The 27500-nt window shown below is 41.6% G+C and overlaps 1 protein-coding gene across 1 annotated transcript in view; it reads left to right on the top strand.

The window, feature by feature from the left end:
* Nucleotides 1-27500, top strand: part of LOC138854170 (protein CEPU-1-like) — a 329359-nt gene that overhangs the window by 289237 nt on the left and 12622 nt on the right. Inside the window, exons 3-4 of the mRNA XM_070095678.1 lie at nucleotides 117-327; nucleotides 20621-20732. Of these exons, the coding sequence (XP_069951779.1) occupies nucleotides 117-327; nucleotides 20621-20732 (323 nt within the window). The remainder of the gene's footprint in view (nucleotides 1-116; nucleotides 328-20620; nucleotides 20733-27500) is intronic.

Here is a 27500-nt window from a genome sequence, read left to right on the forward strand (position 1 = left end):
ATCATCCCCACCACTACCACCACCACCACTTCCATCATCATTTTCTCATTGTCTTTTGTAGCCTCACCTCACTTCTTCACCTCCTCGTCAGTGCCTCACTTCCTCACCTCCTTCAGGTAACTTGGCTCAGGAAGCGGGACGCTCACGTACTGACCGTAGGACTCTTCTCCTACACAACGGACCAGAGGTTCACTGCACTTCACTCCGAAGGATCTCCCGACTGGGTCCTGAAAATCACTAGCCCCCAAACCAGGGATTCAGGGACCTACGAATGTCAGGTCTCCACGGAACCCAAGATTTCCAGGGCCTTCAACCTTAGTGTTGTGGGTGAGTATGATTGCAACAGTTATTTTTATTGTTATTATTATAATTCGGTGTGTTAAAGAGGGTCTCTGTGAAAGGCCGAAAGGAATATTTATCTCCTTTTGTTGTTTTATTTTTACACCTGGCTTGTTTGCGACGTGCATATAATTGTTTATGGACGATGGGCGTTGGTTCTTTCTTGGTTTATTTGGTTTCAAGTCTACCCACTACACGAGGGGTCATTATATATATATATATATATATATATATATATATATATATATATATATATATATATATATATATATTCGTATATAGACTCTCAATGTGCTCACCTCTTTGTGGTAGCAGAGGTCGTTTAATAGCTCCTGGCCGTGCCTCTTCGCTAGTCGCTACTAGGTCCACTCTCTCCCCTGCTCCAAGAGCCTTATCAAACCTCGTCTTAAACCCATGTGTTGATCCTGCCTCCAGTAATTCACCTTCCAGACTGTTGCACTTCCTGACCATTCTAAGGCTGAAGAAATACTTCCTAACATCCCTCTGACTCACATGAGTTTTTAACATACGATTGTGTTTTTTTTTTCAGTATTTGTTATATACCATATTTTTTTCAAAAATTTATTAAACACCAGAATTTTTTTAAGTATTTAATATATACCAGAATTTTTAAGTGTTTAATATTCGCCAGAATTCCGGGCACAAAGTCTGACAGGCAGTCTTGCAGAGAATTATTATTTTTAAGTGTTAACTAGGCGTGATTTAATTTCATCGTGAATGCAGCAGGAGTTTGGAAACGCGAGCAATTTAGTGTACAGCGTTGAAATACGCGATGTGTGCAGAATTAATGAGTTACGCTCTGAAGTTTAGCGCCGGTCCTGCAGTGCCTTCTTGAGCAGTGCCTGTGAGAGAAGTGGCTGTGAGAGCAGTGGCTGTGAGAGGAGTACCTATGAAAGCAGTGCCTGTGAGAACACTGGCTGAGAGAGCAGTACCTGTGAAAGCAGTGCCTGTGAGAACAGTGGCTGTGACAACAGTGCCTACAGTGCTGGGAATTATTGAATTATGTAGAAACACACACACACACACACACACACACACACACACACACACACACACACACACACACACACACACACACACACACACACACACACACACACACACACACATCAACCAGATAACTGCTGCAGCATATGGGCGCCTGACAAACCTGATGTGAAGGCTTACTCAGCCCTGTAACAACTTCAGTCAGTATTACTAAGGCTGGCTCCTCCTCAGGAAAATTAATGTATAGAAAAAGAATAAAAACTGACAAACATAAACACTTTATTATTTAGAAAATATAAAATATATACATATATATACATTAAAGAAAATTAAAAATGAAAAATATAAATGATAACTGAATTCAACGCTAATATAAATGTATATAAAACGTGGGTGTCTGGTGTTGGTGACACTGCATGTTGTTGAAATCGTAGCCGTTGCTGATGATGGGGGGGGGGTCGCAGGTGATGACAACCCACCGGCTCGTTCTTCACAGATTTTCTAGCTTTCAATAATTCTTCCAGATGACAGGAAAGCAGGTTTTCTCCACTGCAATGATGAGGGGTTATATCCTGCTACTTGCATACACAAACAGGTAAGTGGATCAAAATTCGGGACATCTCAGAACGTTAGTCCGTCTCCTTCAATTCTACTCGTTGATTGGCAGGTGACCCTCTCTGTCATCCAAGCTGGAAAGATAGACAGGTTACCCATTGCTTAAGAAATCACTCTCCATGATAAGTACAATACCTAAAAGATGTGGTGATTATTACAACAGTCAACTTAGAGCAAGACTGAAAGGACTAAGTTTATTTTTGGTCAAAAGTGAAGCTTTCAATCAATAAATCCACTAGAATACAAGGCAGGCCTGTACTTACAGTAGTGCTGGGAGCTGTGAGTCTAGTGATTACTGTTTGGACTGGAGTATAACGAATTTGTTTGGGGAAGCTGAAAGCGGGGTGTGAAATGATATGTCTTCGGAGGCTTCTTTCTTTATTGTTAAGTCGTGGTGGGTACACAGGCTTGTGTGTTTGTGCCCATGGCCTGAGCAGGGCCATCCCACGAGAGAGCTAGGGAGTAAGGCCTTCTGTCTTCCTGCTAGGCTGCTGTGTGAGTGAGAGCGAGGCAAGGGCAGACAGGCTGGCGTGCCTACCGAGAGGCCTGTCTACAGAGGGCAGCATCTGAGTGGCGCAAAATATGAACTAAGCTGGCAGACAGCATGGGCTGTCTGTGCAGACAGTACAGGCTGTCTACATATGCTCGGCCACCTACCGCACGTCGTACCGGCGCCACAATACTGGTGGTAAAAGAAACTCGGTCTCTCTCATAGGCACAGGGCACAGAACACAAAATAAAAACATATATATACATATGAACATGGAAAAAAAACTTCCTACAGGGAAGGAAGAAAAAAACATGGGGTGTGCTGAACATCGTGGTCATAGGCAGTGAGCATCGAAGGGCATCACTGCATGCCTTCCTGTTTCTGGACAGATACTGCAACACGGGAGACATCGCTGCGGCTGAGCTGTGACGTAACAGGGTACGGTCTCCTCTGGAACGGTGAAGCAGTCATCGTAGGAGTCGCTGCAGGTTTTCACTCAACCTGTTACCTGGAGGTTACCTGGAGGTTATTCCAGGGATCAACGCCCCCGCGGCCCGGTCCATGACCAGGCCTCCGTTGCACGACATGCTGGTGCCCTCGAGTGAGGCGTCGACAAAACTCGGCAACTGGGCAGGACTTCTGGCAAGCGACTCAGGAGGACACTTCTCGACTGGTACTGTCGCTGGGCTGTCACTGCCGGCGAGCGTGGAACGAGTTGTGGAGCGAGTCGTGGCAGAGACGACTGGGCGAAACATCTGGGAGTCGTAACATCATACACCAGACTGCAGTGAGTGAGCTAGCAGTCAAAGTGACATCTTCTTTGTGCAGGCTGCTCACTGAAGCTTGTGACACGAGGCTGACACAGTGCCTGCCTACAGGGCTGACTGCGGCTTGACGAGTATCATTCTCTCGGCAGTTGGAGTTATAGCAGAGGTTAGTCTAAGTGTCCCCAGACTTGTTTCTCTACATATAACTGCACTCTGATGGTCTGGAGGTGAAGTGAAACAAATCTCGATGGGAATCGTAGCAGGTACGATTCGGCAGAACATCACGAGCGATGAGCATAAAAGCTTTCTGTACAAGGGGGCTTGGGCTCAGGGCTGTCTGATAGCTGTCAAACACACTGGTCACACGGGTGGCTTAACACAGTGGTGCTACTCAGGTCTGGCTCAGAACTCACTGGACACACGGAAACTTTAAACACACCACGGTACATACGGTACACTAACATGTGAGAACACTGACTGAGAGGAATTAATTAACACACGACATATATCTTCTCTCAATCTTCTCGACAATACTGAAATAATTACTGAAACACTCGATGGTGACATCATGTGATGTCAAGCATGATGACGTCAGCAGCACTGTGACATCAGCAGACATCTCGAGGTGACATCAGGCAGACATCATGAGGTGACATCATCAGACATCGTGATGTCATGAAGTCGGGCAGCATCGTGGGTGACGTCGATGTGATGCGGGCAGCAGACCATAGCATGAGGTCTGGGACATCTGGTAACTCATGTGGCTGGTAGATCTATGTGACATCGCCCACACCCACGTGGTGTCGTGATCCACGTGGCATCGTGATCTACGTGGCTTGCTGATCTACGTGGCTTGCTGATCTACATGGCATGCTGATCTACATAGCTTCGAGTGGCCTTGGGCACTTGGATACACAGCTCTGGCAATGAATCACACGAAAAACAGCGGAAAACACAGCAGAGGGAGTGGGCAGTGGTGAGTGTATGGTAGACGGGTGAGCATGAGTAGGGTGAGCATGGGCAAGGTGAGGAACGGCCAGTTCCTCTCCTCCTCCCCCACCCACAAACACGTGAAGCTCACACTGGACGCAGAAATCACCACAAAGCTCACCTCTGGCTTGCTGAAACAGCTGTGCTGAGCTGAACAACAACAGCAACATACAAGTGACGCTGAACATGTGACTTGAGGAACAGCGTGGGACGCTGTAGCATGGGGTCACTTACAATTCTCGAAGAAATTCGGTAAATTTCGGCTGGATCCTGCTTGTACCTGTGTCTGGATGCTCAAACGTGCAGACACGACGTCAGGATAACTCGTTGAGAGACGGATGCTTCTTGCATGGGGTGATGAAGTGAAGATGACTTCATACCTCTTCCTTCCTCTCTCAGGGCAAACACAACTGCTGGTGACCACCGCTTTCCACCATTTATAACGGGTTTGTTTGGTAGTATGGTAGCGGGGAGTAAATGATAAACTTCTTCGGAGGCTTCTTACTTTATTGTTAAGTCGTAGTGGATACACAGGCTTGTGTGTTATGTCCATGGCCTGGGCAGGGCCATCCCATGAGAGAGAGCTAGGAGTAGGCTTTCTGTCTTCCTGCTAGGCCACTGTGTGAGCGAGAGCGAGGCAAGGGCAGACAGGCTGGCGTGCCTACCGAGAGGCCTGTCTACAGAGGGCAGCATCTGAGTGGCGCGAAATATGAACTAAGCTGGCAGACACAGCTGTCTGTGCAGACAGTACAGGCTGTCTACACGGAGCCCCACACATCACCTTTTGGGGGGGGGGAAGAAGGAGGGGAAGGGATAGAGGGAGCTAGACTGACCCTACCTTAACAAGCAGCCGGCAATCAAACTATCACTTTTGGGGTGGGGGAAAAAAAGGCGGGAATAGCAGGAGCTAGACTTGCCTTACCTTAACAAGTAGCCAGCAAGCAAACTATCACTTTCGGGGAGGGGGAAAAAGGGGGGGGGATAGCAGGAGCTGGACTTACCCTACCTTAACAAGTAGCCGGCAATGAAACTATTGTTACTATATCGCTACTCCTATCTATTGAACTTTTCCCTCACACTCCCCCATACCAAAACTTATAGTCAAGGAGTATAAGAAGAATAGGCGAGGAAAAAGTTCTAACATGTGGAAGTTGCGTAAGGCAACAAATCTTCTACTGACTGTTACGACAACCAGTCAGAGAAATAATTGGATGAACCATTGATATACACAATATGGAACTTAAAAGCCTGGAGTGCCAATGTCCACCTCAAGAGGTGACTGTTGGTTCCCTTAAAAGTTTTTAGGTATATCAAAGGTTTGTGGTCCGTTTCTAAAATGAATTCTTTTCCGAGCAAATAAAATTTAAGTTTGGAGATACCCCACACAAGGGCTAAACATTCCTTTTCTATTGTGGAGTATCTCGTTTCTGCGGGAAGGAGTTTCCGGCTTAGGAAGCATACAGGGAAGGGAGTACCATCATGGTATTGTAGTAACACCACGCCTAAGCCAGTATTGGAGGCATCAGTTCTTAAGCAAAATGTTTTATTAATATCTGGAATCTTAAGTATAGGGTCTTTCGAAAAGATACTTTTAATCTCATTAAACTTTTCCCGAGCTACGTCGGAAAGTTCAAGAGGTTCCTTCACAAACTTTTTAAGGAAGTTGGATAAGATGCCTGTAAGATCAGTAAGGTTCGGGATAAACCGTGCATAAAAATTTACAGAACCAAGAAAGCTACGCATGAGCTTCTTGGTTTTGGGGAATTTAAATTCTAATAAAGCTTTGATCTTACTGGGGAGAGGCTGCAGAGAGTTATTAGAAAGTATCAGTCCAAGATATCTAATCTTGTTATACCCAAGAAAGCATTTCTTCGGCTTGGCAGTGAGGCCATGTGAGCGTAACCTACGTAAAACTGATGTTAATGTTTGGATATACTCGCCCCATGTGGATGTCATTACGTAAATGTTATCAAAATAAACTGAAACATTTGGCATATTACCCAAGACCTTTCTCATCAGTCTCACGTAGGTAGCACAGGCAGTTACCAAACCAAAGGGCATAGTTCTATATTGCATCAGTCCTTGGTGTGTAGGAAAAGCGGTGTACTGCTTAGAAGAAGGATCTAACATTACTTGATGATATGCCTGCGCAATAACAATCTCTGAAAAGAAGGAAGCGTCATAAAATTTGTGTAGATCGCTGTCTATTAAGGGCATAGGCTCAGCATCCCACCGAGTTATAGCATTAAGGCCTCTGAAGCCAATAGCAAGTCTATATGAATTATCCTCCTTCTTAACCATGACTACTGGTGAGCAATATGCAGATACTGAAGGTTCAATGATCTTTAGTTTTAATAATTTGTCTACCTCTTGGTCAAATGCATACCTAAGGTGAACTGGAACTTGGTATAATTTTCGTTTGATAGGATTGTGCGTCACTAAGTCAATCTTATGGACTACCGTGGAGGTAACACCTGGAATATCAGTAAAGACGTCTGAAAAGTTACTCACACATTGAAGTAGTTCATGTCTCTTATGGTCATCCAAAGATTCATTAATATTAATGTTGGTTGCGCCCGAGTGGTCAAGAGTCACCAAGTCATGTAGTTCTTCATCATAGTCTTAGTTAGAGGTGTCAATTACACACACTTTACATTCTTCAGTTGTCTTATCAAGTTCGTGTGGAAAAACTAAGTCAAAGTTATTAAGGCAGTTGACCGAATTTCTTCGGTAATATTTCTTAAGGATGTTGATATGATAAAGCTTAGGTTTCCCCTTGACTTCTATGAGGTAGTCAACTTTCCCAAATTTTTAATACTTTATATGGACCTTTCCATGCTACTAATAATTTATTTGACTTGATAGGCAAAAGTACCAGAACTTCATCTCCTACTTTAAAACTTCTCCTCTGACTTTTGGAATCAAAATAGGTTTTGTACTGGTCCATTGACAAGCTTAGGTTTTTCGAAACTATGTCAGAGGTCTCCTCAAGTTTGGATCTAAGGTCAAGGAGAAACTGGTAAGAAGACTGAACCTCAGCACTCACCTCCTCATTAGTCCATAAGTCATGAAGGATATACAATGGGCCTCTGGCCTGTCTACCATAGAGAAGTTCAAAAGGTGAAAACCCCAAAGAGTCACTGGGAACTTCCCTCATGGCAAACAAAGCACAGGGTAGGTAACGATGTCACTCCTTAGGTTTAAGGGAGCAAAGTTTCCTTAAAATGGACTTGAGAATCGAATGCTGGCGCTCAATCCTCCCATTACAGCTGGGATGATAGGGTGTGGTGAAGAGATACTTCACTCCCAGAAGTTGGTATAGATGTTGCATTAAGTCAGATGTGAATTGTGTCCCACGGTCAGACAATATTTCTCTAGGGATGCCCACTCTGGAGAAGATGGACGAAAGGGCTTCAGCCACCTCTGTATTAGTTATGGTCTTTAAGGGAGCGGCTTCAAGGAAACTCGAAGCATAATCAACTAATGTTAATATATATCTATGTCCCCCAGATGAAAGTGGAGATAAAGGACCAACGATGTCAATAGCTACTCTTTCAAACGGTACCGTAAAGATAGGCATTTTGACCATAGGTACTCGCCTGGTACCTTGGGAGGATGACAGTTGGCAAACTTTACATGATCTACAATAGGTAGTGACATCTGAGGACATTTTTCGCCAGAAATAGGTTTCCCTAATTTTATTTAAGGTTTTACGATGCGAGAAATGTCCGGCCACTGGCAGGTCATGAGCCATTTTAAGAACAGTCTCTCTGCATTGACTTGGAACAACTAAGATGGAATAGTCTATCTCATCTGAATTTAATTTGAATACTGACTTGTACAAGATACCTTTTATATATTCAAATTTATATGAAAAGTTTTTCCTTTGATAACTTGATTTTGTTTAGCGGCATTATGGCAATTCTGAAGAGAAGGGCAATTACGTTGTAAATTGATAAAGGAGTCCTTCGATATATCTAAAGGCTTAAAGTCAGGGAAAATCAAAGGATGAACAGTAGGAGAAGCCTTGGCTTTGGTCTGAGCCTTAGTCAAGACATTTATGGTATTGGAGGTGATATCTTTACTTTCATCTAACAAGTGAACCGGTGATCCTACTACCTCGCTTTCGAGAGTAGCATCAATGGCTTTTAATCTCACATGAATCTCACGAGACATTGTCTCATCTGAACTTTCGAGGGGCTTCTCTGACTCTACAGGAAGAGGATCTGAAACACTTATGTCCATCTTTGGTGATGAAAGGTCAACCTCAGAAGGAAGAATGGCACCTTTTACATTACCTATTAGCAAGGAGCAAGAAGTGATGGGAGCTAGTACGGCTTCAGACCAACCTGTAAACCATTTAGACCTAATGTAACAACGGATGGTAGGAAAAGTGTCTGTGTGGCCCAAGTAGTCTGAAAGTATAGCAGAGGAATGAGTTTCTTTAAGGTTAGGGAACAGCTTATCAGAAATTACTATACATGTGCATCCAGTGTCTCGTAAAATGGTAGGTACATTAAGTCCATTAACTGTTCCTGAACAGAAGGGTGCTTGGTCATTACAGTCTTTAAAACATCTTCCAACGTTTTGGACCTTCTTAGGACAATCTGGACGTTTATGTCCCTTAACACCACACAAATGACAAACAGGAATAAAAGAAGTCATTTTACTTTCCACTAGAGGCTTTGATTTCTTAAGGTCTGATGAACCCTTGCCCTTAGGGTTCGATCCCTTTAGGTCTTTATAGGAATTGTGAGCCTCAGCATACAGGTCAGCAGCCGCAGCAACTTCCTCAGCTTTAATCAGGTTACGTTCTCTAATGAATGTTCGTATCTGGTGAGGAAGAGCTGTCAGGAACTGGTCAGCAACCATGAAGTCTCTTAAGAGATTCATAACTGTGATCAATTCCTGAACTCTCTATCCAAAAGTCGAACAAACGAAAGAGCGTTACCTGTAACTGCTGAAAGTTCTGGCCAGGCTGTAAGGTGGCATACCTGAAATCTTTCCTGTAAGAATTAGTGGTTTTTTGATATGCTTTAAGGATTGCCTTCTTCAGTAGGTTATAATTATATATAATATCCTGCGACAAAGTTGCATAGATATTCAAAGCGGTACCAGAAAATAACATTCCTAACCTGGTAGCCCAGGTGTCAGCAGGCCATTCACAGAGGGTAGCGGTATTTTCAAACCTGATAATGTATGAAGTTATGTCTTCCCCCTCTGTGAAGGGAGGTAAATTAGGTGTTGGAATATGTGCACTAGCTGCATGATGTTCAAGTACTCCTTCCTCTAATTGTTGTTGTGTCAAAGTTAACTTTTTATTCTCTAATTCAAGGCGAGATTTTCGAGCTCGCGATCCTTTTCTCTCTCTATTAACTCAAGTTCTCTAGCTTTTTCCTCACGTTCTCCAGTTTTTTCCTCAACTTCTCTATCCTTGGCTCTTTCCTCAAGTTCTCTTAATTTAACCTGTTCCTCACATATCTTAGCTTGTTCCTCACGTATTTTAGCTTGTTCCTCACGTTCTCTAGCTCTTTCTTCACGATCAAGTCTATCACACTCCTTTTTGTCTTCTCTTTCTCTTTCTAACTGTCTTTCTTGGATTTCTCTCTCAATTCTCTCTCTCTCCTTTTTCTCCTGTCTTTCAAGGTTCTCTTTCTCCTTTTTCTCTTCTCTTTCGATTCTCTCTCTCTCTCCTTTTCTTCATCTCTTTCCCTTTCTAACTGTCTTTCTTCTCTCTCAATTCTCTCTCTTTCAAGTCTTTCCTGGATCTTAGCACTAATGAAAGATTCTAAATTTTTCCCTGTTATTCCTAACTTACTTCCAGCATTCATCCAAAACTGGTATTCCTCCATGCTTGCAAGAATAACTTAAACTATCAGGGGAAATGAAACGGGTATTAAAGAAAACAGAGGGTTCAATTCCTGCTCTGCTCAAACTGTAAATAAACCAGAGGGCTCGATCCCTGCTTCAATTAAACAATATGTATTAATTAAAACGAAGGGTTCTATGCTGACTCCGAGCAAACAGTAAGTAGAATGGGGTCACTTGACCATCCAATCTTCTCACCAACAAATCAAGAGTGTCCTATGACAGTTCCCTTGATATAATAAAGAGCTCAATGAAACAAATTGTCACTGGAAAATCTCGGGTCCCTAGAGTCTAATCCTCCAAAGTGTTTCAAGCTCACACAAAAGTTGAATGGCAGAATTAACTGGTATTCCTGCCTTGACTTGACTTACAATAAATTGAGACTATAACAATCACCAAATCTTTTAAATACCTGTACTGTAGTCCTACCATAGAGAATGATTACTCATGGCTGGTGGTAACCGTCTGTAGTATGCAGCGTTGAAGTTCCAATGGTAGATTCGAGATGGAGTTGAATCTTGATTCAGTAGAGTTGATCCTGGTAAGGTCGCCACTTGTGAAGGTTTACTCAGCTCTGTAACAACTTCAGTCAGTATTACTAAGGCTGGCTCCTCCTCAGGAAATTAATGTATAGAAAAAGAATAAAAACTGACAAACATAAACACTTTATTATTTAGAAAATATAAAATATAAAACACTTAAATATGAAGTATTAATCCTACATTAAAGAAAATGAAAAATATAAATGATAACTGAATTCAATGCTAATATAAATGTATATAAAACGTGGGTGTCTAGTGTTGGTGACACTGCGTGTTGTTGAAATCGTAGCCGTTGCTGATGATGGGGGGGGGGGAGTCGCAGGTGTTGATGACAACCCACCGGCTCGTTCTTCACAGATTTTCTGGCTTTCAGTAATCCTTCCAGATGACAGGAAAGCAGATTTTCTCCACTGCAATGATGAGGGGTTATATCCTGCTACTTGCATACACAAACAGGTAAGTGGATCAAAATTCGGGACATCTCAGAACGTTAGTCCATCTCCTTCAATTCTACTCGTTGATTGGCAGGTGACCCTCTCTGTCATCCAAGCTGGAAAGATAGACAGGTTACCCACTGCTTAAGAAATCACTCTCCATGATAAGTACAATACCTAAAAGATGTGGTGATTATTACAACAGTCAACTTAGAGCAAGACTGAAAGGACTAAGTTTATTATTTGTCAAAAGTGAAGCTTTCAACCAATAAATCCACTAGAATAAAAGGCAGGCCTGTACTTACAGTAGTGCTGGGAGCTGTGAGTCTAGTGATTACTGTTTGGACCGGAGCCCCACACGTCACCTTTCGGGGCGGGGGGGGGGAAGAAGGCGGGGAAGGGATAGAGGGAGGTAGACTGACCCTACCTTAACAAGCAGCCGGCAATCAAACTAATCACTTTCGGAGTGGGGGAAAAAAAAGGCGGGAATAGCGGGAGCTAGACTTGCCTAACCTTAACAAGTAGCTGGCAAGCAAACTATCACTTTCGGGGAGGGGGAAAAAGGGGGGGGGATAGTGGGAGCTGGACTTACCCTACCTTAACAAGCAGCCGGCAATGAAACTATTGTTACTATATCGCTACTCCTATCTATTGAACTTTTCCCTCACACCTGAGGACAGCGTTCCGATACCTTAGCAAGGAATCGTTCATGACACTGTACACCGTGTACGTCAGGCCCATACTCGAGTATGCAGCACCTGTTTGGAACCCACACTTGATCAAGCTCGTCAAGAAATTAGAGAAAGTGCAAAGGTTTGCGACAAGGTTAGTTCCAGAGCTAAGGGGAATGTCCTATGAAGAAATGTTAAGGGAAATCGGCCTGACGACACTGGAGGACAGGAGGGTCAGGGGAGACATGATAACGACATATAAAATACTGCACAGAATAGACAAGGCGGACAAAGACAGGATGTTCCAGAGATGGGACAGAGAAACAAGAGATCACAATTGGAAATTGAAGACAGAGATGAGTCAAAGGGATGTTAGGAAGTATTTCTTCAGTCGTAGAGTTGTCAGGCAGTGGAATAGCCTAGAAAGTGATGTAGTGGAGGCAGGAACCATTCATAGTTTTAAGACGAGGTTTGATAAAGCTCATGGAGCTGGGAGAGAGAGGACCCAGTAGCAACCGGTGAAGAGGCGGGGCCAGGAGCTAAGATTCGACCCCTGCAACCACAAATAGGTGAGTACACACACACACACACACACACACACACACACACACACACACACACACACACACACACACACACACACACACACACACACACAACACCCTTCACACTTATGCAACAGAGGGGAAACTTTATTGAAGAAACGTTTCGCCACACAGTGGCTTCATCAGTCCAATACAAAGAAGGAAGGAGTAATGAGAGGAGAAGTTTGAGGTAATCCGTCCCTCAGCCTGGAATCGACTCACCTGACTACAGTATATAAGTCACTTCTCGGGCCATATGCTGTACTTCCTACAAGACTGACGGACTGAACACATCGATTCCAGACTGAGGGACTGATTACCTCAAACTCCTCCTCTCATTACTCCTTCCTTCTTTATATTGGACTGATGACGCCACTGTGTGGCGAAACGTTCCTATAATAATGTTTCCCATATATTGCATAAGTATCTCAATCTTCAACTTGTCGGTTTTAAACCATTTATCACAACACCCTTCACCCCCTCCCCCCTACAAATCTCCGCGGACTCTACCGTAGCCATTCTTAAAGCTGTGTATGGAGCCTGAACCTCGCATACAGCGCGCTTTAACCTGCGATTTCCACACTCTGTATTAAAAATGTGTGAAGCGAAGTGAGAAAAATTATCACTCGGTGTTTTTTTCAGTTTTTTTTTTAATAGGAAAAGCCTGAGGGAAAACAATATTGGGATTATGTCATCAATTTTATCATAGGCGATTTTTCACCGAATTTTTTTTTAATTTTGACTGGCAATATACTTTTTTTTTTTTTTGTAACGGGATAGAATTATATACAAAGTTCTTAAGTCTATTTTCTGCTCTTAATTCAGTGTATATCGAATATATGTAAATATATTTTCTTGTAATTGCAAGTATATACTCAGTATATGAAGGGTCTAGGTATATATTCTAATTAAACATATATATACCCAATATACACAACTTGTATTCTTACTTATTAACGTATATATGAAGTATATCTTTCTATTTTTTTTGGTATCTATATTACGTAAGTATAAATGCTTTTTTATTTTCTATTATTTCGATAATTTTCGAGATTTTCTCCTGAACCTTTATTATCTTTCATTATTTTCTTTAATTATTATTACCGAAACATCAGTTTCCGCTACTTTTCGCCCTCTTTTTTTTTTGGTAATTTTTGGCTTTTTTTTTGCGGGGGGGGGGGCTCTTTTTTTATTTCGTCCTTTATTTTCGGCTCGTCTGGGCATACCACTGTTGTTCAGGTTAATAAAACTCAGTAAAAAATAATAATCTCTACACGAAGAGGAATTATTAGTGAAGTGTCAGTTTAACACAGATTCAGTAAAAATATAACTAATAAAGGTAATAAAATAATCAGATTCAATAAAAATATAAATAATAATAATAATAATAATAATAATAATAATAATAATAATTATTATTATTATTATTATTATTATTATTATTATTATTATTATTATTATTGTTATTATTATTATTATTATTATAATTATAGTAAATAATAATAATAATAAAAATAATAATAATAATTATTATTATTATTATTATTATTATTATAGTAAATAATAATAAAAATAATAATAATAATAATGTGAAGAAGAAGAAGAAGAAGAAGAAGAAGAAGAAGAAGAAGAAGAAGAAGAAGAAGAAGAAGAAGAAGAAGAAGAAGAAGAAGAAGAAGAAGAAAGAAGAAGAAAGAACCGCTATATATTATCAGGCAATAAATAGGTGCTAATTATTCAGTAGGTACCAGCAATAGGAACAATATGAGAGTAAACTATCTAGAAGCAACATTCATCTACCTAACATACCCATTTACCTTTGTACGTACAATAGGATCAGAGATTTCGGCAGCTACCTATTACCTGTGGCTAATTACCTGTTACCTAAGTCTTTGTTCCTAACTACCTATGGCTGCTACACTGTGCTGTAATAGGTGAGGGAATATTTCTGCTAACTTTGGGGAATATTCCTGGACTGTTTTCACCCTACATGCTAGGGGAGAATGGCGCATCAAGGAGCGATGAGTTTAGTGGCAGGGGAATTACTGGGGATGGATGACCAGCGTACTTTATTTATGGTGGGGAATGACGGGGAGGTGAAGGGGGAAGGGAATGAGGGAGGTAGAGGGAGGAAGGTGAGGGGAGAAAGGGAGGGTGAGGGGAGGAAAATTAGAGATTAAAACACACACACACACACACACACAGTGCCTAGGACAAAATGGTAACTAACTAACACACACACACACACACACACACACACACACACACACACACACACACACACACACACACACACACACACACACACAGTGCCTAGGACAAAATGTTAACTAACTAACACACACACACACACACACACACACACACACACACACACACACACACACAGTGCCTAGGACAAAATGGTAACTAACTAACACACACACACACACACACACACACACACACACACACACACACACACACACACACCAAAAAAAGATAAATGCTACAAATTCTCTACAAAAAATGAAGGATTTTCTCTATCCCCCTCACAGCGGACCTCTCCCTTCCATTCCCATTCCCGATTCTCTCCCTATCACATCTCCCCAATTCCCTCTCTCCTCCCTTTCCTTTCTCCTCTCCCCTGCGAGCTGTCTCCCCTCCCCTGAACACGGTCACCGCCCACTTTGGTTCACCCCAACACTCACCCCATTGCACAAATTGGGGAGCCTGGCCAGCTGTCTCCTTCCAGACCACCAGTACTGGACAACCATCTGTCGAATTAACAGCAGCAGAAGCGTCAGTATCAACAGCAGAAGCAACAGCAGCAACAACAGCAGCAGCAACAGCAACAACAGGAAGAGCAGCAGCAACAGAAGCAGCAAGAGGAGGAGCAATAGCAGCATCAATATCAACAGGACAGACTAGGAGTTGTCTGGACGTATCTCCATGCGTCAATGTCGCTGCACATTCCACAGATTTTCTATATATTTTTTTTCAACAGAAACCAGAGGAACGGTCTGAGGGAGAAATCAAAATATTCTTCCTCGAAGCCTTTTTTTTTCTTATCTACTCCAAGGCTGTCGGTTGTATATATATATATATATATATATATATATATATATATATATATATATATATATATATATATATATATATATATATATATATATATATATATATGCAAAACAACCACTCTGAAAGAATAGAGAAATTCCAAGCGCTTTCGTGACTACTCACATTATCAAGGAACTTGATAATGTGATTAGTCACGAAAGCGCTTGGAATTTCTCTATTCTTTCAGAGTGGTTGTTTTGCATATTTTGAAATCACCTGTTCACTGTGATCTTATTGCATATATATATATATATATATATATATATATATATATATATATATATATATATATATATATATATATATATATATATATATATATACATATATATATATATATATATATATATATATATATATATATATATATATATATATATATATATATATATATATATATCTTCTTATTTCTTTCAACACACCGGCCGTATCCCACAGAGGCGGGGTGGCCCAAAAGGAAAAAAGAAAGTTTCTCCTTTTACATTTAGTAATATATACAGGAGAAGAGGTTACTAGCCCCTTGCTCCCGGCATTTTAGTTGCCTCCTACAACACGCATGGCTTACAGAGGAAGAATTCTGTTCCATTTCCCCATGGAGGTAAGAGAAAATAAACAACAATAACAAGAACTAGTAAGAAAATATTAGAAAACCCAGAGGGTTGTGTATATATATGCTTGTACATGTATGTGTAGTATGACCTAAGTGTAAGTAGAAGTAGCAAGACGTACCTGAAATCTTGCATGTTCATGAGACAGAAAAAAGGACACCAGCAATCCCACCATCATGTAAAACAATTACAGGTTTTCGTTTTATACTCACTTGGCAGGACGGTAGTACCTCCCTGGGCGGTTGCTGTCTACCAACCTATATATATATATATATACATATATATATATATACATATATATATACATATATATATATATACATATATATACATATATATATACATATATATATATATACATATATATATACATTATTATTATTTTTTTTTATTATCACACCGGCCGATTCCCACCAAGGCAGGGTGGCCCGAAAAAGAAAAACTTTCACCATCATTCACTCCATCACTGTCTTGCCAGAAGGGTGCTTTACACTACAGTTTTTAAACTGCAACATTAACACCCCTCCTTCAGAGTGCAGGCACTGTACTTCCCATCTCCAGGACTCAAGTCCGGCCTGCCGGTTTCCCTGAATCCCTTCATAAATGTTACTTTGCTCACACTCCAACAGCACGTCAAGTATTAAAAACCATTTGTCTCCATTCACTCCTATCAAACACGCTCACGCATGCCTGCTGGAAGTCCAAGCCCCTCGCACACAAAACCTCCTTTACCCCCTCCCTCCAACCCTTCCTAGGCCGACCCCTACCCCGCCTTCCTTCCACTACAGACTGATACACTCTTGAAGTCATTCTGTTTCGCTCCATTCTCTCTACATGTCCGAACCACCTCAACAACCCTTCCTCAGCCCTCTGGACAACAGTTTTGGTAATCCCGCACCTCCTCCTAACTTCCAAACTACGAATTCTCTGCATTATATTCACACCACACATTGCCCTCAGACATGACATCTCCACTGCCTCCAGCCTTCTCCTCGCTGCAACATTCATCACCCACGCTTCACACCCATATAAGAGCGTTGGTAAAACTATACTCTCATACATTCCCCTCTTTGCCTCCAAGGACAAAGTTCTTTGTTTCCACAGACTCCTAAGTGCACCACTCACTCTTTTTCCCTCATCAATTCTATGATTCACCTCATCTTTCATAGACCCATCCGCTGACACGTCCACTCCCAAATATCTGAATACGTTCACCTCCTCCATACTCTCTCCCTCCAATCTGATATTCAATCTTTCATCACCTAATCTTTTTGTTATCCTCATAACCTTACTCTTTCCTGTATTCACCTTTAATTTTCTTCTTTTGCACACCCTACCAAATTCATCCACCAATCTCTGCAACTTCTCTTCAGAATCTCCCAAGAGCACAGTGTCATCAGCAAAGAGCAGCTGTGACAACTCCCACTTTGTGTGTGATTCTTTATCTTTTAACTCCACGCCTCTTGCCAAAAACCCTCGCATTTACTTCTCTTACAACCCCATCTATAAATATATTAAACAACCACGGTGACATCACACATCCTTGTCTAAGGCCTACTTTTACTGGGAAAAAATTTCCCTCTTTCCTACATACTCTAACTTGAGCCTCACTATCCTCGTAAAAACTCTTCACTGCTTTCAGTAACCTACCTCCTACACCATACACTTGCAACATCTGCCACATTGCCCCCCTATCCACCCTGTCATACGCCTTTTCCAAATCCATAAATGCCACAAAGACCTCTTTAGCCTTATCTAAATACTGTTCACTTATATGTTTCACTGTAAACACCTGGTCCACACACCCCCTACCTTTCCTAAAGCCTCCTTGTTCATCTGCTATCCTATTCTCCGTCTTACTCTTAATTCTTTCAATTATAACTCTACCATACACTTTACCAGGTACACTCAACAGACTTATCCCCCTATAATTTTTGCACTCTCTTTTATCCCCTTTGCCTTTATACAAAGGAACTATGCATGCTCTCTGCCAATCCCTAGGTACCTTACCCTCTTCCATACATTTATTAAATAATTGCACCAACCACTCCAAAACTATATCCCCACCTGCTTTTAACATTTCTATCTTTATCCCATCCATCCCGGCTGCCTTACCCCCTTTCATTTTACCTACTGCCTCACGAACTTCCCCCACACTCACAACTGGCTCTTCCTCACTCCTACAAGATGTTATTCCTCCTTGCCCTATACACGAAATCACAGCTTCCCTATCTTCATCAACATTTAACAATTCCTCAAAATATTCCTTCCATCTTCCCAATACCTCTAACTCTCCATTTAATAACTCTCCTCTCCTATTTTTAACTGACAAATCCATTTGTTCTCTAGGCTTTCTTAACTTGTTAATCTCACTCCAAAACTTTTTCTTATTTTCAACAAAATTTGTTGATAACATCTCACCCACTCTCTCATTTGCTCTCTTTTTACATTGCTTCACCACTCTCTTAACTTCTCTCTTTTTCTCCATATACTCTTCCCTCCTTGCATCACTTCTACTTTGTAAAAACTTCTCATATGCTAACTTTTTCTCCCTTACTACTCTCTTTACATCATCATTCCACCAATCGCTCCTCTTCCCTCCTGCACCCACTTTCCTGTAACCACAAACTTCTGCTGAACACTCTAACACTACATTTTTAAACCTACCCCATACCTCTTCGACCCCATTGCCTATGCTCTCATTAGCCCATCTATCCTCCAATAGCTGTTTATATCTTACCCTAACTGCCTCCTCTTTTAGTTTATAAACCTTCACCTCTCTCTTCCCTGATGCTTCTATTCTCCTTGTATCCCATCTACCTTTTACTCTCAGTATAGCTACAACTAGAAAGTGATCTGATATATCTGTGGCCCCTCTATAAACATGTACATCCTGAAGTCTACTCAACAGTCTTTTATCTACCAATACATAATCCAACAAACTACTGTCATTTCGCCCTACATCATATCGTGTATACTTATTTATCCTCTTTTTCTTAAAATATGTATTACCTATAACTAAACCCCTTTCTATACAAAGTTCAATCAAAGGGCTCCCATTATCATTTACACCTGGCACCCCAAACTTACCTACCACACCCTCTCTAAAAGTTTCTCCTACTTTAGCATTCAAGTCCCCTACCACAATTACTCTCTCACTTGGTTCAAAGGCTCCTATACATTCACTTAACATCTCCCAAAATCTCTCTCTCTCCTCTGCATTCCTCTCTTCTCCAGGTGCATACACGCTTATTATGACCCACTTCTCGCATCCAACCTTTACTTTAATCCACATAATTCTTGAATTTACACATTCATATTCTCTTTTCTCCTTCCATAACTGATCATTTAACATTACTGCTACCCCTTCCTTTGCTCTAACTCTCTCAGATACTCCAGATTTAATCCCATTTATTTCCCCCCACTGAAACTCTCCTACCCCCTTCAGCTTTGTTTCGCTTAGGGCCAGGACATCCAACTTCTTTTCATTCATAACATCAGCAATCATCTGTTTCTTGTCATCCGCACTACATCCACGCACATTTAAGCAACCCAGTTTTATAAAGTTTTTCTTCTTCTCTTTTTTAGTAATTGTATACAGGAGAAGGGGTTACTAGCCCATTGCTCCCGGCATTTTAGTCGCCTCATACGACACGCATGGCTTACGGAGGAAAGATTCTTTTCCACTTCCCCATGGACAATAGAAGAAATAAAAAAGAACAAGAGCTATTTAGAAAAAAGAGAAAAACCTAGATGTATGTATATATATATATGCATGTGCGTGTCTGTGAAGTGTGACCAAAGTGTAAGTAGGAGTAGCAAGATATCCCTGTTATCTTAGCGTGTTTATGAGACAGAAAAAGAAACCAGCAATCCTACCATCATGCAAAACAGTTACAGGTTTTTGTTTCACAGTCATCTGGCAGGACGGTAGTACTTCCCTGGGTGGTTGCTGTCTACCAACCTACTACCTACAATATATATATAAATATATATATATATATATATATATATATATATATATATATATATATATATATATATATATATATATATATATATATATATATATATAAAGATTCATTGTTCTCTTTCGTTCTTCGTGTTAATGTGCGAACTTTCATGTACTCTTGTTCTAATATTCTCTATTACTGTTCTACTGTTCTACTGTTCTTGACATAATGCTTCTCTTGTTCCTCTAGTCGATCTGTGGAACAATCTGCCGAGTGAGGTACCAGAGGCTAAGACCTTGAGTAGCTTTAAAAAGAGACTGGACAAATACATGAGTGAAAAGGACTGGTGGTTGGTAATGCCAGAGATACCGTAGGAAATTCTTGGGTAGCCTTTGCAAAGGGTTGGACAGACGAGTTGGTGGGTGTGGTTGTATGGGCCAGTGGGCCTGGTGCAGTGTTTCTCCGTTCTTTTGTTCTTCCGTTCCTCGCTAATGTTCTTCTGGGTTCCCCAGAGTTTGTGGCAAAGATCGAGAATTTCTGTTCATCTGTTTCTTAAATGTTCTGTTTGTTCTTTACTCGTGTTCTTCCTGTTTCACTAGTGTTATTACCAATGTTCCACCGTTCTTCACTAATGTTCTGTTGTTCTTCACAGAGTCAGTGGCCAAGATTGAAGGTTCTCGCGACATCCACATGAGCGCTGGGAACATCCTCAACCTCACCTGTTCTACCACCGTGCCAGCTGATCTACCAAGCTATTTCTACTGGTAAGTTGCATCTACCCGTACTACCCATCGCGTCAAACAATCTAACTCATGATGATTAAGACACATGTGCAACAGCTGGGTATCTTTATTGTTGAAACGTTTCGCCTACACAGTAGGTTTCTTCAGTCAAATACAGAGCCAACAGGTGTATTTGAGATGGTCAGTCCCTCAGCCTGGACAAATGTGGAGTTCCATGGAGCTGAACTCTTCTCCAGGCTTAGGGACTGACCACCTCAAATCCTATTTCTCCAAAGTTGATGGACTGATTATACCATCTTCATTTCACCTCTACTAGATTCCAGTAGATATCATCTATCATCTAGTAGATATCTGCTATCTTTTATCACTGAGCAGACATTCTCTGTCATCACCAGATCCTCAAGTCTCTTCCTCTCCTCTCGGCAGCTAACTTACCCCAAACTTTATTTCGCTGTAAGTTTGCCAGAGGCGGAAAATGTATGTTGATTCTTATGAAGAACCATTATATATTTCAAGGCTTGGAATCTCAGGGGTCTGGAATATCTGCGAGTAGGAATATATAGGAGCTAGGAATCTCCGAAGGTCTTGGAATCTCTGGGTCTTAAAAATTTCTCGGGCTGGGTGTATGTGGGGGCTTGGAATCCCCTGAGATTTGGAATTTCTTGAGCTTAGTATCTATGGGGATTGGAATCTCTGGGGTATCGTGACTTTCATTGAGGGATAGGATACCTGCTTGTAACAGAGAGAAACAGAATAATTAAGGTGGGAGAGAAAGGAATTAAAACCTGATCATGAGAGTCAACGAAGAAGGTGAAGAAATGTGTTCAGGGTTGTTAAGATAGTATAGCAGATGGCTCTCCTCCCATCCTCCACGCCTTCCGGCCAATTTACCTAGTGGAAAGATATAGGCGAAATACTTCTGTGACACAAAAAAAATGCTTAGATTTTTATGCTAGGAAAGGTGGAAAGATATTGGTCGCCTCCATGACTACCACAACAACTTCTAATTCGACTTTAATACTATGTCTGACACACGGCTATCATCACTACCTCTACTCCTACTGATATGACTGACACTACTACCACTACAAGTATTAAAATTAGTTCTACTGTAACTACTACTACTACCACAAGTACTGCTACTACTACTACTACTACTACTACTACCACAAGTACTGCTACTACTACTACTACTACTTCTACTACTACTACTACAACTACTACTACTACTACTATTACTACTACTACTACTACTACTACAACTACTACTACTACTACTACTACTACTACAACTACTACTACTACTACTATTACTACTACTACTACTACTACTACTACTACTACTATTACTACTACTACTACTAATATTACTACTACTACTACTATTACTACTACTATTACTACTATTACTACTACTACTACTACTATTACTACTGCTACTACTATTACTACTACTATTATTACTATTATTACTACTACTACTACTATTACTACTACTACTACTACTATTACTACTACTATTACTACTATTACTACAACTACTACTATTAATTACTACTACTACTACTACTACTACTACTACTACTACTACTACTTCTACTACTACTACTTCTACTACTACTACTACTACTACTACTACTACTACTTCTACTACTACTACTACTACTACTACTACTACTACTATTAGTACTATTACTACTACTACTACTACTTCAACTACTACTACTACTACTACTACTACTATTACTACTTCTACTACTATTACTAATACTATTACTACTACTACTACTATTACTACTGCTATTACTACTATTACTACTACTACTACTACTACTACTACTACTACTACTACTACTACTACTACTACTACTACTACTACTACTACTACTACAACTGCTTCTCTTCATACTTTCCTGCTACCTCTCTTGTCCCGTCCCTGTGTGCTGGCATATATATACGCCCTCCTCTCCTTTCTGTCAACCAAATGAACTGACCAGAACAATGCTTGAGCAGCATACATTGCAAAACTGCAGAAACCTTTCTCCTCCGGGAGCCAGAGACAGGTCATCACAAGATTAAGACCCGTACCAAGACTCGGTCTTGGCGAACAATATATACATACATCCTTTCTGTCAGTGTGACTCTGTAAATGGTCCAAGACGGAGCGAAACGTCATCGTAAACGTCTCCCCTATGTGCAACGTTTGTAACGGCTTGACAAAGCTCCTGGTGAGCGAAACGTTGCCACAGTAAAATGACACATTAGTGTATCTTCACCAAACATATCAGTTTTTCTAGTGATGAACGTGGCTAGTTTCGCTTAACTGCATCTCGCTCAGTGTTAGTAGAAATAGATGAGTACAAACAGGAAGCGCGTCTGTCTGGCGCTCAGCAGACGGAGGATCAAGCCTCCAACATGTCTTGCGCTGAGTGGCCCACGTGGGTTTAGTGCTCAACGTCAGTCACAACAAACAGCTTAGTGTGTTTGCATCTCCTTGTACCCGAGTCGGAACTCCGCACTACAGTAGTGAAAGAAAAACACAGGGTTCTCATGACAACATTTCGCTTTGTCTAATAAAGTTTTACCGAGTCATAAAGCTCCACAAGGAGCGAAACGTTGTGTTGACGTTGGTAGAATTGCCGAGAATATGTTAGGTGAAAAGGACACAAGTGCAACTAATGTAGCATTTTATTGCGGCAACGTTTCGCTCTCCAGGAGCGAAACGTTGCCACAATAAAATGTGATATTAGTTGCACTAGTGTCCTTTTACCGAGCGAAACGTTGCCCCATTAAAACATTCTTGTGCAGTGCGTCTGTCTCTACATGTAAAAACACAGACGTGGGCAGTGAGGGACCTACATTTTCGGGGCCTTACGGAACCCCTTCTCATACAATAGACCCAAAAAATTTAAGCAATGTAGACTAAAGTGGTTTCTGGAGGCCCTCAAGGATCAAGGGCCATGAATCCTAAACTTCATTAATTTCCATTGAAGCCCCAAAAAATGGATATAAGAAGCTAATTTGCAGATAGCATGATGTTGCGAATGTTAATGCATATAGTAATGTATATAGCAATGTATATAGCAATGTATATTATGCTGAAGATAGCGGGTAATATAAGAGATTGCGTGATTGTGAATAAGGTTAGGCACATTGAATATTTTTCACAATATTGGCTACTGGATGAATGTATCAAGGCATATGACAGAATATGACAAGTGGCAACATTCATATTACAATGTTTATGCCCATTTATATGACAATTTACATGACAATTTATATGACAATGTGCATGACACGTAGAACAGGAGGAGCTAATTGCATCCTGGGCTCGCCTCCCCCCCCCCATCAATAACCTAGATTAGATTACGTGTTAGGGGAAACTGAGGGGAGGGTGAGGGTAAGCGAGGGGAGGGTGAGGAGTGAGGGCGAGGGGTGAGGGCTTGGAGGGTGAGGGTGAACAAGGGGAGGGTGAGCGAGGAGGGTAAGGAGTGAGGAGAAAAAGATGAGGAGATGAGTGATAATAAAAAGTTAATTGCCGAAATATTGGATACAAAATTGTATATATATATATATATATATATATATATATATATATATATATATATATATATATATATATATATATATATATAAATAATGAAATGTATGTCAAATAAAATTAGTATCAAGTCAACATAACAAAAATAAAATCAAAAAACCTTTAGATACGAGAAGAATATTACACAAGTGCCCTAAATACGGTCTAAGTTATCCAAAAAGGCTATTAAAAATAAGTTGCCATAGAATGATTCGATATCTCCAAGACCGACATTCTATTTTGTACCTTTGAGTAAATTAGCCTTGTAATTTAGTGCTGAATATCTCAAAATATTCGATACACTCACAGTACCACCGAGGCGCTTCACCAGCGCGTGTTATTTATCAGAGCGTGGAATTCAGGAGGGTCGGAATGCGCCTTTGGTAGCGGTTAAGGGAGGCGAGAAATGGGATCATCTTCCGTAGGGAAGGTTGGTCAATGTGGGTGAGGTGTGGCAGGCGGACGCTGGGAATTAACCAATTAAGGTGGAAATGACTGGTTCGCGCCCTTAATGCTGCCTGCAGATGGAATAGGAGGGAAAAGGAAGGGGGGTTAGGTGGAAGGGAAGGGAGGAAAGATGGAAGGATGAAGGTGTAGTAGTGGAGGTGATGTGATAGAGAGATTCGTGATGAAAGTTAGGTGGAGGGAAGAGAGAGAACTCGTATATTTTAATTATTATTATTATTATTATTATTATTATTATTATTATTATTATTATTGGTAAGCGTTAAACCCAGGAGGATCGTACAACGCTGATAAATAGGACGTAAAGAGGTATGACCCAGGAAAAGAGGCATTTCGAATTCCTTCGATCAAGAACCCTTCACTAGCATCAAGGCCCTGCTTGTTGAAGGGCGGATGGCTTTTTCTAGCAGTGTGTATTATAGCACATACAGAGCCACGCCCCGTTTATACACACACACACACGCACACACACACACACACACGCACACACACATGCACACACACACGCGCGCGCGCATACAGTAATCAGACGTAACAATTACATACTTCCATTTTTGGAGCTCCTCCTTTCTCGCCGTGTGTGTGTGTGTGTGTGTGTGTGTGTGTGTGTACTCACCTATTTGTACTCACCTATTTGTGGTTGCAGGGGTCGAGTCACAGCTCCTGGCCCCCGCCTCTTCGCTGATTGCTACTAGGTCCTCTCTCTTCCTGCCCCATGAGCTTTATCATACCTCGCCTTAAAATTATGTATGGTTCCCGCCTCCACTACGTCACTTTCTAGGCTATTCCACGGCCTGACTACTCTATGACTGAAGAAATACTTCCTAACATCCCTTTGATTCATCTGAGTCTTCAACTTCCAATTGTGACCTCTTGTGTCTGTGTCCAATCTCTGGAACATCCCGTCTTTGTCCACCTTGTCTATTCCGCGCAGTATTTTATATGTCGTCATCATGTCTTCCCTGACCCTCCTGTCCTCCAGTGTCGTCAGGCCGATTTCCCTCAACCTTTCTTCGTAGGACAATCCCCATAGCTCTGGGACTAGTCTTGTTGCAAATCTTTGCACTTTCTCTAATTTCTTGACGTGCTTGACTAGGTGTGGATTCCTAACTGGTGCTGCATACTCCAGTATGGGCCTGACGTAAATGGTATACAGAGTCTTGAACGAATCCTTACTGAGGTATCGGAACGCTATCCGTAGGTTTCCCAGGCGCCCGTATGCTGTAGCAGTTTTCTGATTGATGTGCGCCTCAGGAGATATGCTCGGTGTTATACTCACCCCCAGATCTTTTTCCTTGAGTGAGGTTTGCAGTCTTTGGCCATATAAACTATATTGTGTCTGTGTGTGTGTGTGTATGTGTGTGTGTGTGTGTGTGTGTATGCGTGTGTGTGTGTATTCATCTAGTTGTACTCACCTAGTTGAGATTGCAGGGGTCGAGTCCAAGCTCCTGGCCCCGCCTCTTCACTGGTCGCTACTAGGTCACTCTCCCTGAGCCGTGAGCTTTATCATACCTCTGCTTAAAGCTATGTATGGATCCTGCCTCCACTACATCGCTTCAAAAACTATTCCACTTCCTGACTACTCTGTGGCTGAAGAAATGCTTCCTAACATCCTTGTGATTCATCTGTGTCTTCAACTTCCAACTGTGTCCCCTTGTTGCTGTGTCCCATCTCTGGAACATCCTGTCTTTGTCCACCTTGTCAATTCCTCTTAGTATTTTGTATGTCGTTATCACGTCCCCCCTATCTCTCCTGTCCTCCAGTGTCGTCAGGTTGATTTCCCTTAACCTCTCCTCGTAGAAAATACCCCTTAGCTCTGGGACTAGTCTTGTTGCAAACCTTTGCACTTTCTCTAGTTTCTTTACGTGCTTGGCTAGGTGTGGGTTCCAAACTGGTGCTGCATACTCCAATATGGGCCTAATGTACACGGTGTACAGGGTCCTGAACAATTCCTTATTAAGATGGTCGGAATGCTGTTCTGAGGTTTGCTAGGTGCCCATATGCTGCAGCAGTTATTTGGTTGATGTGCGCTTCAGGAGATGTGCCTGGTGCTATACTCACTCCAAGATCTTTTTCTTTGAGTGAGGTTTGTAGTCTCTGGCCCCCTAGACTGTACTCCGTCTGCGGTCTTCTTTGCCCTTCCCCAATCTTCATGACTTTGCACTTGGTGGGGTTGAACTCCAGGAGCCAATTGCTGGACCAGGTCTGCAGCCTGTCCAGATCCCTTTGTAGTTCTGCCTGGTCTTCGATCGAATGAATTCTTCTCATCAACTTCACGTCATCTGCAAGCAGGGACACTTTGCAGTCTATTCCTTCTGTCATGTCGTTCACAAATACCAGAAACAGCACTGGTCCTCGGACTGACCCCTGTGGGACTCCGCTGGTCACAGGTGCCCACTCTGACATCTCGCCACGTACCATGACTCGCTGCTGTATTCCTGACAAGTATTCCCTGATCCATTGTAGTGCCTTCCCTGTTATCCCTGCTTGGTCCTCCAGTTTTTGCACTAATCTCTTGTATGGAACTGTGTCAAACGCCTTCTTGCAGTCCAAGAAAATGCAATCCACCCACCCCTCTCTCTCTTGTCTTACTGCTGTTACTGTTTGTGTGTGCGTGTGCGTGTGCGTGTGTGTGTGTGTGTGTGTGTGTGTGTGTGTGTGTGTGTGTGTGTGTGTGTGTGTGTGTGTGCATTAACTATTCTGATGGCGTGTGTAATTAAAACTAGGTAATTGCTCCTACAAAT

The sequence above is a fragment of the Cherax quadricarinatus genome, chromosome 51 (assembly GCF_038502225.1).
Source record: "Cherax quadricarinatus isolate ZL_2023a chromosome 51, ASM3850222v1, whole genome shotgun sequence".
NCBI classification, from domain to species: Eukaryota; Metazoa; Arthropoda; class Malacostraca; order Decapoda; family Parastacidae; genus Cherax; species Cherax quadricarinatus.